At 47.0% G+C, this 13447-nt stretch overlaps 1 protein-coding gene and 1 long non-coding RNA gene across 5 annotated transcripts in view; one reads left to right on the forward strand and one right to left on the reverse strand.

Annotated features, from left to right (window-relative positions):
• Positions 1-10463, forward strand: part of GJC1 (gap junction protein gamma 1) — a 36131-nt gene extending 25668 nt beyond the window's left edge. For all 4 annotated transcript variants that reach the window (XM_081838107.1, XM_081838105.1, XM_081838104.1 and 1 more), the window contains exon 2: positions 8878-10463. In XM_081838107.1, the coding sequence (XP_081694233.1) occupies positions 8897-10072 (1176 nt within the window). In that variant the 5' untranslated portion in view covers positions 8878-8896 and the 3' untranslated portion in view covers positions 10073-10463. The remainder of the gene's footprint in view (positions 1-8877) is intronic.
• Positions 6005-8851, reverse strand: LOC309328360. Its single transcript, XR_014150815.1, has 2 exons — positions 8584-8851; positions 6005-8269 (listed from the first exon to the last, which is right to left on the reverse strand). It is a non-coding gene; the product is annotated as an uncharacterized lncRNA (long non-coding RNA).
• Positions 10464-13447: the final 2984 nt, after the last annotated feature.

The raw sequence follows: 13447 nt of genomic DNA on the forward strand, positions 1-13447 counted from the left end.
AGAATCCTGCTGGAATGTTTTTCAGCAGGTGAGAACGGGGGTTGAGCTGGGGAGGGGGTTAGCCCCCCCACCTAGACCTTTCCTGTTGCATCCCCCTTGCCTTGCTGCTGGTATCACATGCTGCAGACAAAACGCTGGGAGAACAATAGCTCAGTCTCTTAAGGGTTGTGGGTTCAAGTCCCATGTTGGGCAAAATATTCCTGCATTGCAGGGGTTGGACCAGATAGATGGCTGTTGTGGGCCTTTCCAATTCTATGAGAGCCAGTGTGGTATAGTGGTTAAGAGTGGTAGACTCGTAATCTGGTGAGCCGGGTTCGCTTCCCCACTCCTCCGCATGTAGCTGCTGGGTGACCTTGGGCTAGTCACACTTCTCAGAAGTCTCCCAGCCTCACCTCACAGAGTGTTTGTTGTGAGTGAGGAAGGGAAAGGAGAATGTTAGCCGCTTTGAGACTCCTTAGGGTAGTGATAAAGCGGGATATCAAATCCATACTACTACTACTCTTCTTCTTCTTCTTCTATGATTCAAAGCCTGGCTCTTATCAGACTGACTATAGCTCTTTATGGGAGCAACAGGGGTCATCCCCTCTACTGATCTTGCCCTGCAGGTTAACTGGTGACTTGTCTACCCCGGTGATGCTGTTATTGAATGCCAAGTCAGTACTTAGTAGGGCCACCCTCAGCCATGATTTAGTTATGCTTGAGCTGGGAACTGGCCTGAATGGAAGAGCTGAAACCTGGGTGGGAGAAATGGGTTGGAGTGGATTGAACTCTACTCCATACCGACCAAAATTGGAGGCGGTGTCACTTGTAGGCAGCCCCACACTGGATCTCTCAGCAGCTTTTGCTACCACTGACTGTGTTGTCCTCCTGGGGTGTCTCTGCGAGTTGGGTGTTGGGGGGCACTGTTCTGGAATGCCCCTCCACTTGCATGGCTGGTCTCCTGGAATAGCATGAAGCTCTGTGGGGCAATGTTATATTCCCAATGCTATTTAACTTCTTTATGAAGCCATCGGGAGCAGTTGGGAGATTGGGGGCCTCAAAACTTAACCCCGATATGGATTGGACGCCTTCCAATATTGGGAGGGAAATGGCTGTCTATCCCAGGAATGAGTCTCATTTTGTGACAGTTTGCTTGCCATTGCTTGAGGTCCAGTGCCAAGGGCCTTCTGGCGGTTCCCTCGCTGCGAGAAGCCAAGTTACAGGGAACCAGGCAGAGGGCCTTCTCGGTGGTGGCACCTGCCCTGTGGAACGCCCTCCCACCAGATGTCAAAGAGAAAAACAACTACAGTGGTACCTTGGGTTACATATGCTTCAGGTTACAGACTCCGTTAACCCAGAAATACTGCTTCAGGTTAAGAACTTTGCTTCAGGATGAGAACAGAAATTGTGCTCCGGGGGCGTGGCAGCAGCAGGACCATTAGCTAAAGTGGTGCTTCAGGTTAAGAACAGTTTCAGGTTAAGTACAGACCTCTGTAACGAATTAAGTACTTAACCCGAGGTACCACTGTACCAGACTTTTAGAAGACATCTGAAGGCAGCCCTGTTTAGGGAAGCTTTTAATGTTTAATAGACTATTGTATTTTAATATTCTGTTGGAAGCCGCCCAGAGTGGCTAGGGAAACCCAGCCAGATGGGTGGGGTATAAATAATAAATTATTATTATCTGTTTGAGATATTCCCCTGCTCTTTTTTTGCCTCTTACATAGGCATATGGTTTGCTTGATTTTTTTTTAAGTCGCCGCTGCTGCTGCTGCTACTACTGTAATGGAGCTTCCCATTTCACTGCTGCAGTTTGTGGTGGAATGTTAAACACAGTCCTGGCAATGGCAGTGCTTTTCTTGCACACAGTCCGTGCCTTTGGGCAGCCGTACCCAGACCTAGACATTGAGCGTGTGTGTGTGTTCTGCACGTCCGTGGCTGAACATGGAGCCAGAACTAGAAAAATAGTTTGTTGGGAGATGAGACCAGGCTGGGCTCTTCTCCCTGACATGCTAGCTTTTTGGATGCAGGGACTTCTTCAGACATGATTTCCCCTCCCCATCCCCCACCCCTTATACCATTTGAAATGATGCTGTTCGGGAGAAGCTTCACCCTTGTTTCCGATAATTGTATAAATTGGCAGCTTTCATTTTTCTCTGGGGACGGGTGACCTCTGAACAGCAAGACTGCAGAATGTTGCTTTTTTAAAAAAACAAAACAAAACCATGCAGCTGAGCCAGAAAACAGATAAAAATGGAAGAATAATACTTTTTGCTCTGACTTCCCCTTTGTCCTCAGAAAAGCCTTTGCCATTCTCAGCGGTAATGCAAAATTATGACAACTACAGGGAGTGAAGTTCCGTCCTGTAGCTTCCCTTTAGTGTACAATACTGGCTGAGTTACAAATCGGGAAATCCCTGATATGAATCCACAATGAACTCGCTATCCAGGCTGGCAACTTCTAGCACTGTGCAATCACCACTTTTTCCACTCTTTGTTGCTGCTGTTGTTGTTCAGTTTCTGAGTTGCTTCTTACAAAGAAGTATTGAAGCTGTTTATGGGCAGAATGAAATACAGTGGTACCTCAGGTTAAGTACTTACAGTGGTGCCTCGCAAGACGAAAAGAATCCGTTCCGCGAGTCTCTTCGTCTAGCGGTTTTTTCGTCTTGCGAAGCAAGCCCATTGACGGATTAGCGCTATTAGCGGCTTAGCGGATAAGCGGCTTAGCGTCTTAGAAAAGGGGGGGGAGGGAAAACCCCCCGCAGGAACTCGCAATACATTTTCGTCTTGCGAAGCAAGCCCATAGGAAATTCGTTTTGCGAAGCACCTCCAAAACGGAAAACTCTTTCGTCTAGCGAGTTTTCCGTTTTGCGAGGCATTCGTCTTGCGGGGCACCACTGTAATTCGTTCCGGAGGTCCATTCTTAACCTGAAACTGTTCTTAACCTGAAGCACCACTTTAGCTAATGGGGTCTCCTGCTGCCGCCGTGCTGCCAGAGCACAATTTCTGTTCTCATCCTGAAGCAAAGTTCTTAACCCGAGGTACTATTTCTGGGTTAGCGGAGTCTGTAACCTGAAGCGTATGTAACCCGAGGTACCACTGTACATATCGGTACATCTGTTTATAAATGTTTATTCACAATACAAACATGTAAAATGAAAAAAGAAAAAATATTTCCCCACCCAGCTGTAGGATAAGCACCCAGCTGTGCTAGCATTAAAAACATGGCTGCAAAAACCAATATAGCAATTCCTCAGAACCCGGGAGAATAGGAACATATTTACTTGGTGTTGCATGATTATAGCGTTGGTGACTGGCAAACTTCCCTGGGGAGACTGTTCCACAGGCTGGGGCCCCCATTTTCACCATTGTCACATCCTTCCAGCATTCTCTCGGAGGTGGCACAGAGGGAATTGAAATTACCGCTGACTGTCCACACTCTTTTGGGTGTACATCTTTTTATGTTCCATTCAGACTACTGGGCGTGACAAAGCTTCATGAGTGTGCCCTTTTTTGCACTGTGTTTCATTTTTCTAATCGATTTCTACATTTGCACTGAACCACGTTTCTAAAACTTCAAGCACTGCTGCATGAATATACATGCTTTTAATATGGGCCCTACGTGTTTGGCCACAACTTTAAAAATTGAATGCGGCTGGGAGGGGATTGACATACTGCTAAAATGGCGGTGATCATTCCGAAGTGTTGCCTGAAATATCACTGCACTTGTCAAAACCATGAGAAAGCAGCCTTAAGGTGATCTTACACCTAAGGTGATCCATGGGGATTGCAGAGCTGTTCTGCTCCATCCCTGCAAGCAATTCACACTGTCATGTAACTGCCCTGTAGACAAATCAGAATAAATGGTGTGTACTTGTAATGGTTCTAGGGGGTTGCTCGTGCGTAAGTTGGCACCACACCTGGCTGAGTTACCTGGGTGAACCCTTTCTGACTGGACAGCCACCCATCCGTGGCTGCCTCAATTGCTGGCAGAATCCGTCAGTGGGCGTTTCTTGAACTTCTTCCAGCAAAGAAGTTCTTTGACGCCCAGTCTCCTCCTCCTCTCCCTGCGTGGAAGTCTTCTGCGCAGGGAGGGTGTGGGCAGCGGAGGACCCGTGCTCTCCCCGCTGGTCTCCTGCGAGGAGTCCTGGAGCCTTCTCTCCGATTCCCCCATCTGCCCCCCTCCTCTACTGGTGCTATGCTGATTTCCTTCTCCAGCGGATGGGCTGCCTCTCTCCCTACTGGGACCCTCTCCGGCATCCCTCTGGAGCCTTCCCTCCGCCTCTGGCTCCGATGGCAGTTCCCTGACAGTACTGTTATGAATTGGGGGGGGGGCAGACTCCCCATAATCTCCACATTCAGTGAAGGTTCAGAATTTGAGCAAACTCATGCATTCGTGAATTTAGCCAGGGCTGGGAATAACACCTGCTATCATCCCCATGAGGCCAACCTGGTGATGGTGGGTCGTTGAAGAAACATTGGTTCCCGTTAGCCCCTCAATGGATGTAATCAACCTGGCAGAAGGCCCATAGAGAGGTTGCCAGGGTAACAGGGGTGTGTGATGTTGCCACAGGAAGAGAGGTGTCCTTGTACAACGGAGGTGTGGGGAGCAGGGGTTTCTGAGCAGAAGGAACAGGAAGTGGACAGAACTCCATGCGGGGACTAAAGGGCAGCAGGCTGTTGCAAAGAGAGAGGTGGATGGTGCTTAGGATGCCTCTATATCCATTGCTGGACTGCTGCAAGTCCCTCTTGGGATGTAAACCCAGTGTTCTCTGTCTCCATAAAACTCTGCAAACAAACCATATTTCTTAAAGCCACTATTCTCTGCTGCATCTCAATTTCCCCCAAAGAAACAGAAACTCTGGTTGAGTGCCAAGACCCCTGGAATCTTCTGCTACTGCTCAGCAGAAATTGGGGTGGCCTGTAACAGTATGGAAACCAGACGTAGTTTTAACTGTTGTGTAAGGGTTGTGTAAATCAGGATGCATGCTGAATAAATGGCTTGTTCGTTTCTCCGAGAGACAAAGAAACAAAACACGAGAGTACAACCATCTGATGATGGGATTCGGAGGAGACCCTCTCCCAGAGGCCGATCTAAATGGCTAGGATTGCAGTTCTAGCCGCCCCTTCCTTTCCTTGCTAGTTTTGGGGGTGGCTAGGATGGTGGGCAATTCATCTCTGCACTAGCTTCTGCTGGCATAGAGAATGCTGGCTCTCTGTGCCCCCATTACAACTGCTCTGCCTGGCACATTTCACATGAGATACACATGTACAGTTCTACCTCGGGTTACAGACGCTTCAGGTTACAGATGCTTCAGGTTACAGACTCTGCTAACCCAGAAATAGTACCTTGGGTTAAGAACTTTGCTTAAGGATGAGTACAGAAATTGTGCTCCGGCGGCAGCGAGAGGCCCCATTAGCTAAAGTGTTGCTTCAGGTTAAGAACAGTTTCAGGTTAAGAACGGACCTCCGGAACGAATTAAGTACTTAACCCGAGGTACTACTGTACACACAAGATTTTTTTTTAGCAGCACATGTGAACATAGCTCATTTGGGATAAAATACGGAACGGAAACTCAACCCCGGTTGTAGGTTTTACAGCCTCCCATTACGGAAAAAAGACTGTTTTAATCTCCATGTATGTGGACACCTTAAAATGGTAAAGAGAGCATGAGACCTTGAGGGTTGGGGTGAATGCCAGAGGAAGGAGACTGACTTCACAGTCTCCCTAGGCAGCTTCTTCCTCTGCTGAAACAGCCTTGGAAGTGGAAGAGTTTCGCCCATAAATATAATCTTTTGCCTAATAAGGCGTGTTGGCCTGTCTCCTGAAAGATATTTCTGTCTCTCTGTCTTTTTTTTTTTTTTTAAAAAAAGAGTCATACTCTATGGGAGATAAGGGCCTAGGATTGGAGAAGGTTAACTTGCCCATGTCCATGTTTGGATTGCCTCTTGGCTGTAATGTTTTCTCTGCACGGTACATACATGTTAAGCCTTTCCCCCCTTTTCTTTTAAAGAAAAGGATTGGACAACTTCACAGCTCTTGTTTATTATTTTTAGCTCATCCTTAACTTCACAGAGATCAGGGTGGAAGACATAAAGTTTTCTCAGGCCTGTTTTATACCTAACAAGTCTGTGAGGGAGCATTGGGTTCAATCTGAAGTTATCCAATAGACTTCATGGCTGAATGGGTGTTTGAAACCAAGTCTCCCTAGATTATGAGTTTGTGTACTTACACTAGACTGACTTTTGACCCACTTGGCTAGGTGGAATTTCCATGAAGAGCACAAATACACTTCCTTTATTTGTTGGCTGCGCTTCTGTGCTGATATACAGCACTTAAGGCTGGGCGATAATCTGGTTTTCAACATCATGATTATATCACCAGCCAAGCATTGTGATGCACCAATATATCACAATGTCTAAAACAAGGATGAAGACATTGGCTGGTTTCCCGGTTTCCCCCACATTGTGATTTTTGCATGGCACACCCCTGGACACCATGATTCGCAGTATAGTGCCAGCTCAAAAACCATGAAACTGATATTATGATATGGACTTCAAACTGGTTTTGGACAATATATCGATATATCGCCCAGCCCTAACAGTACTCTGAGCTACCAATGCCACCTTTGCCTCATGCAACAGTGCAGGGTCCTAACTGTAAACCCGATTCTTTAGGGGCAGAGAACCACAGAGCCTAGGGCTTGCTGATCGGAAGTTTGGCGGTTCAAATCCCCGCGACGGGGTGAGCTCCCATTGCTCGGTCACTTCTCCTGCCCACCTAGCAGTTCGAAAGCACGTCAAAGTGCAAGTAGATAAATAGGTACCACTCTGGCGGGAAGGTAAAACGGCATTTCTGTGCGCTGCTCTGGTTCGCCAGAAGCAGCTTAGTCATGCTGGCCACATGACCCAGAAGCTGTGCGCCAGCTCCCTCGGCCAATAAAGCGAGATGAGCGTCGCAACCCCAGAGTCGTCCACGGCTGGACCTAATGCTCAGGGGTCCCTTTACCCTAACCGCCTTCAAACCATGTTGAACACTGCCCAGCTAGGGACATTCTTGAAAACCAGAGGATGGCATACAGCAGTAGGGCATCCTTTTCCAAGTACATGACTGTGCAGAGTTACCAGTGCAGATCACCTGAAGGGATCCTGCGGAACATTAGTGCGCCCTGCACTTTGGGAATTCCTGCAATAGGCTATATTCTAGCCATGCAAAATTAATTTTCTTCACACACACCAACACCATTCTCTGCATTTTCCATCTAAGCAAGCAGCATCACTGCTCAAGGATGCTTTCCAACCAGGAATAACTACTTGAGAAGGGTGTAGAACAGGATGGGGTACGCATGGCCTAGAAAAAGTTTTCAGGGCCAGACAGAAGCACATTTGGCCCCCTAGACCTGCAGTTCCCCACTCCTGCTTTAAACTGAGTTATCAAATGTTAAATAACATGCCTTTTGGGGTTATAAATTATGACTTTTTAAACTCTTGACACCCAGGCAGCATTTGCTTTAGGGCCAGTTCAGATATAGACTGCATTGTTCACTTAGAACCCTAAGCCCAAGCTTTGTTAAGCCGTTTGGATCCACTGGACCCAAAGCCTCATGGATCCCCTTGAGATCTGGCCCTTAGCTGCATGAGCCTGGAGCCCAGGAAGTACAAATGCTTTAATAAGCAGATACGTTTTAACGGTTACAACTACCAATTAGTTATACATGCTTACTTAGGAAATATGTTAATTGGAATGTTGGAGGCTTCAGTCTCCTTCTTGGTGATTTAAATAATAATTTAAATACAGTGGTACCTCGGGTTAAGAACTTAATTCGTTCTGGAGGTCCACTCTTAACCTGAAACTGTCCTTAACCTGAGGTACCGCTTTAGCTAATGGGGCCTCCCGCTGCCGCCGCGCTGCTGCTGCACGATTTCTGTTCTCATCCTGAGGTAAAGTTCTTAACCTGAGTTACTATTTCTGGGTTAGCAGAGTCTGTAACCTGAAGCGTCTGTAACCCGAGGTACCACTGTAATAATTTAAATCAGTCTGTGATTTATATAAATACCCTGCTTGTGAGTAAATACACACACTCAAATCCACATTTGTACATAGTTTAAAAACACAAAGTGAAATAGATAATGCATAGCAGCAGCAGGTAATTTCAAAATACCACTTGGCAATAATTTTCCTTTCCATTGTGTGAACCGGCCTTTTCCTTAGTTGGGGTGTAATGTGGGGTTTTTTTATGCTGGTCTTTGGAAATGTAGAGAATGCTTAAATTACTCATGTACAGTGGTGCCTCGCAAGACGAAAAGAATCCGTTCCGCGACTCTCTTCGTCTAGCGGTTTTTTCGTCTTGCAAAGCAAGCCCATTGACGGGATTAGCGGCTTTTAGCAGCTTATCGGTTTAGCGGATAAGCAGAAAAGCGGCTTAGAAAAAGGGGGGGGGAGGGAAAAAAACCTGCAGGAACTCGCAAGACATTTTCGTCTTGCAAAGCAAGCCCATAGGAAATTCGTTTTGCGAAGCGCCTCCAAAACGGAAAACCCTTTCGTCTAGCGGGTTTTCCGTCTTGCGAGGCATTCTTCTTGCGGGGCACCACTGTATATAAGTACAGGATAACATGCAATGGTAGAAACAAGTATATGCAAAATGTTGGTAGACGAAAGTTCCGCAGAGCTGGAAATTTATTCTTAGGTGCGTTTTCGTAGTTTATTTCACGGCACAACAGGACAAGCCTCATTTCCTTGCACTATTTGCACGTTAACCAGTCTTGCAGTATTTCTGCTTCAGATTCCTTGCCCTCTTGCAAAGTGGCTTGGGGATTAAGAGGGCTTTTGCTTTGTTTATATCGAGATATTAATAGCCACGTTCTCTTCTCCCCCCCCCTTTATTTTTTTTGTTCTTAGCTAACAGCCTTTGACCACCATGAGTTGGAGTTTCCTGACACGTCTCCTCGAAGAAATCCACAACCACTCCACGTTCGTTGGGAAGATCTGGTTGACGCTGCTGATCGTCTTCCGCATCGTCCTCACCGCCGTGGGAGGGGAGTCCATCTACTACGATGAGCAGAGCAAGTTTGTGTGCAACACGGAACAGCCGGGCTGCGAGAACGTTTGCTACGACGCTTTTGCCCCGCTCTCCCACGTGCGCTTTTGGGTCTTCCAGATCATCCTTGTCTCCACTCCCTCGGTGATGTACCTCGCCTACGCCATTCACAAAATCGCCCGGATGGTGGAGCACGGCGAAACGGAGAGGAAGTTCCGAAGCAAGCCTTTCCCCATGCGGTGGAAACAACACCGGGGCTTGGAAGAGGCTGAGGACGACCACGAGGAGGACCCGATGATGTACCCAGAGATTGAGCTGGAGAGCGAGAACAAGGAAAACCCGCCTCCGACCAAAGTGAAGCACGACGGCAGGAGGCGCATCCGAGAGGACGGCCTTATGAAGATTTATATACTGCAACTCCTGAGCAGGACTGTTTTTGAAATCGGCTTCCTCGTCGGCCAGTATTTCCTCTACGGGTTCGAAGTGAGCCCGAGATTCCTTTGCAGCCGGAAGCCGTGTCCGCACACGATAGACTGCTTCATTTCGCGGCCTACGGAAAAAACCATCTTCCTGCTCATCATGTACGGCGTGAGCTGCCTGTGTTTACTTCTGAACGTGTGGGAAATGCTCCACTTGGGGTTCGGCACCATCCGGGACACGCTGAACAATAAGCAGAAAGAGCTGGAGGACTCGGGGACGTACAACTACCCGTTCACTTGGAACACGCCATCCGCGCCTCCGGGCTACAACATCGCGGTGAAGCCCGACCAGATCCAGTACACGGAACTGTCCAACGCCAAAATGGCCTACAAGCAGAATAAGGCGAACATCGCCCAAGAGCAGCAATACGGGAGCAACGAGGAGAACATCCCCACCGAGTTGGAGACCCTCCAGCGGGAAATCAAAGTCGCCCAGGAACGCTTAGACCTCGCCATCCAAGCCTACAACAACCAGAACAACCCGACCTGCTCCAAGGAGAAGAAGCCAAAGGGCAGCTCAAATAAAAGCAGCGGCAGCAGCAAGTCAGGGGATGGGAAAACCTCGGTCTGGATTTGACGCTGCCCTGCCTGGGAATTAATGCTGTGCTGCTTACGCTGAATGCCGAAGGAATTCCCATAAATAAAATGTTTGGCTTTGTTTAAGTTCAGGGGTGTTTGGGGCTGCCAAAGGACACTCTCCAAAGGGGTGGGGGCGGGGGAGAGGAGAAGAGTTTGTGCTCACATTCCAGTGTTTCCAGAACATTTATTTCTTGTTTCTTCCAGGTCAGGAGAAGACCTGGGTTTATTTTATTTTTTTTTATTTTTTTAAAAAACCCAATCATTCTCGTTGGAACGGTTTACACTGTGTGTACAGCATTATGGTACATTTTATTATGCACAATTTTTGGTATTTGTACATTGGATATCTCAGTTATACTTTTTATATTAAAAGGAAACAAAGTTGGTAATTCTGGGTGTTTTTGTAAGGTGTTTGTTTTCTCCCCTTCGGCCTGCAGATCTAAAAAAAAAAAAAATTCACCTTAGATTTTCCTGAATTTTGACAATGAGGTGCTTCCCCTCCCCGCCAAAAAAAGTTAGAGAAGCTCATGAACAGGGATGGGAATATTGAAATTTTTTTTAAGTGTCGAAAGTGTGATGCCTAGCACAATTCTTCAGCAACTGCTTTACTAAGAGAGAGGGAGGGATCATAATTTGGAAGCAATAAGAAAACTTTATACCAGCCGTGTATTTAGCGCTTGCCTGGAGTGTCACAAAATCTGGATATTTAGCTTATCATTTCTTTAACTTCTGATGTGTGCTTAGCTTATTTTTTCTACACTAGTTTTTCAAACATAGGAGGAACTGAAATTGTAGAGAAGTGACAGCTTTTCAGAGAATTAAAGGAGGTAGGCAATGAAGCTTTCTAATATAATTCTCCACAGAACTGTGGAGTTGAGACTGAGGATCTTCTCGTTCAAACCCTTGCGATGCAGGAATCATGTAGCTGTCCCATATGGGAATCAAACCTGCAACCTTGGCATTATCAACACCCACTCACTAACCAACTCCAGGCCGTAATGCCTTCATCACTGGACAAACAGATTTTTGTGAGCTTTTGGAAGCGCTGTGAGAACCTGAAATAGCTGCTTAAACCAGAGAACCATAGTCTTTTGGGTGGGGCGGAATGCATGCATATGGATATTTGGGAGGCAAGAATAGCAAAATCATTTCGCCTTCAAATCTCTGAAAAAGGATCCTTTGCATACAGCCTTGTTTGAAGGGTTCTTCATTGTTGCTAAATGACAGGGCTGTTCTGATTAAATGGCCTCCCATTTTTCTCATTGCTCAGAGCAATACGAATTCTAGGGGCGGCGGGGGGAGAGAGATGCATTCAGAGTTTGTTTTGCTCAAGAGACCAGTCAGATTTTGGCATTTGTCTTAGGTTTATAATTAGACAACAGAGACGGCAATGTTTAGTGCCTTCGGTGATGCCTTTTTGGCAAGGGCAAGGGAAAACAGAGATGAGAGGTTCATGTGCAGTGTACACTACTTTCAACTAATAATGTATTACGAATCCAGGGCCGTGCTGTTCTGTTCTCCCTGTCTTCTGGTGGTATGGGGCTATTCTTCGCGGAACTGCTCTATGATTTCTTCCCAAGGTATGGAGGTCAGGGGTGGCCAGGCTGAAAAACCTACTTGGATGTATTCTGAAATGTCCGGCTTTCCATCTCTCTCTCTCAACCCGCCCCCGCCCCCGCCCCCCCCCCAACTGAAGGCAACTCACAGTATGCAAATCTAAACTTTTGGTGGGGGGATAGGACTGGCTCCAGAGTTAGTCACGCTTAGGGTAGATCCTTTGAAATCACAAGACTTAAGTTAGTCATCATGACCACTCTTAAGCACGGTATCCAACCCCTATAAACTACATTCTGGAAGTTCGGATCCATTACTTCACAGCTTCCTTGGAAATACATGCCTGTCTGCCTTTTAAAGGCTTCTAAAGGATAGGATGCGGGTGGCGCTGTGGGTTAAACCACAGAGCCTAGGGCTTGCCGATCAGAAGATCAGTGGTTCGAATCCCCGTGATGGGGTGAGCTCCCGTTGCTCGGTCCCTGCTCCTGCCAACTTATCAATTAGAAAGCACAAAGTGCAAGTAGATAAATAGGTACCACTCCAGCGGGAAGGTAAACGGCATTTCCGTGCGCTGCTCTGGCTCGCCAGAAGCGGCTTAGTCATGCTGGCCACATGACCAGCTGTACGCCGGCTCCTTCGGCCAGCAAAGCGAGATGAGCACCACAACCCCAGAGTCGGCCACGACTGGACCTAATGGTCAGGGGTCCCTTTATCTTTTTATGACTGTAGTTGCTTGGGCTTGCATCTGCTTGCTTCTCTCTGTGACAATCATTTGCATTCCTTTGCACTTTGCGCAGGAAAAGAGGCAAACTTTTGCTGCCAGCAGTTAAACTTCTCCCCCCAAATGCAAAGTGACTTGAACTCCAAATCCTAGTTTCCATAGCTGTTTCATATTCATTCTAGCTGCAAGAAGGAGAGTTCATCTTACTTTGAAATGGAGCATGTGTGGCTTCCAGTGAAGTGGATGTTTCTTTTATGCTGACGAGCCGTCACATGGCAAGTTCTCAAAACCTCTTTGTTGGGGAGGAAGTGGACTAGATGCATTTTTCTATGGTTTGCCCTGGAGCTCCTTGTCATTGTCGGCTTGGGAGAATGTCAAGCAACAGTGCTCTAGTGTCCCTAAGCATGTGCAGAATACATTTCCCCTCGCTGCTGAATAACTATAGCTTTTCCTCAAGTTTAATATTATGGGACAGGCTATCCTCTCATAGGGTAGTTATGTGGCTTCCAGGAAAGGCCTGGGAATAAAATACGCCTAATACTTGCTTTTCTTTTGTTGGCAGGCTGTGAATTTTTGCAGTGCATTCAGTTCCAGGTATTGAACACAGATGCAATAACTCCTGCGACGTAGTAGGCCACTTTCTATTGGCTGGAGGTACAAGATGCATAGGAATCTGATAGATTTGCATGCTTCCGTTTCATGATGAATTTTTCAGAAGCCACTCTTGTGGTTGCGGAGCTGGAGAGTCTGCTCTGAGGACAATGAGAGAGCCACATCCTCCGGCATGGCCAGTGCAGAAGTGGGTGCTAGGGCTTCCTGTCAACTTTCAAATAAGTCCAGAAAAGTTACTAGTCATCCACATTTTAAAAAAAACAAACAAAAAAAAAACACAAAAAACACCACATTGGCTATATATACTAGTATCACTGGGCCCATCACCTCCTGGCAAATAGAAGGGGAAGAAATGGAGGCAGTGAGAGATTTTACTTTCTTGGGCTCCATGATCCCTGGAGATGGTAACAGCAGTCACGAAATTAAAAGACACCTGCTCCTTGGGAGAAAAGCAATGACAAAACTAGACAGCATCTTAAAAAGCAG

The sequence above is a fragment of the Podarcis erhardii genome, assembly GCF_964252035.2.
Source record: "Podarcis erhardii genome assembly, chromosome: 13".
In the NCBI taxonomy this organism is placed as follows: domain Eukaryota; kingdom Metazoa; phylum Chordata; class Lepidosauria; order Squamata; family Lacertidae; genus Podarcis; species Podarcis erhardii.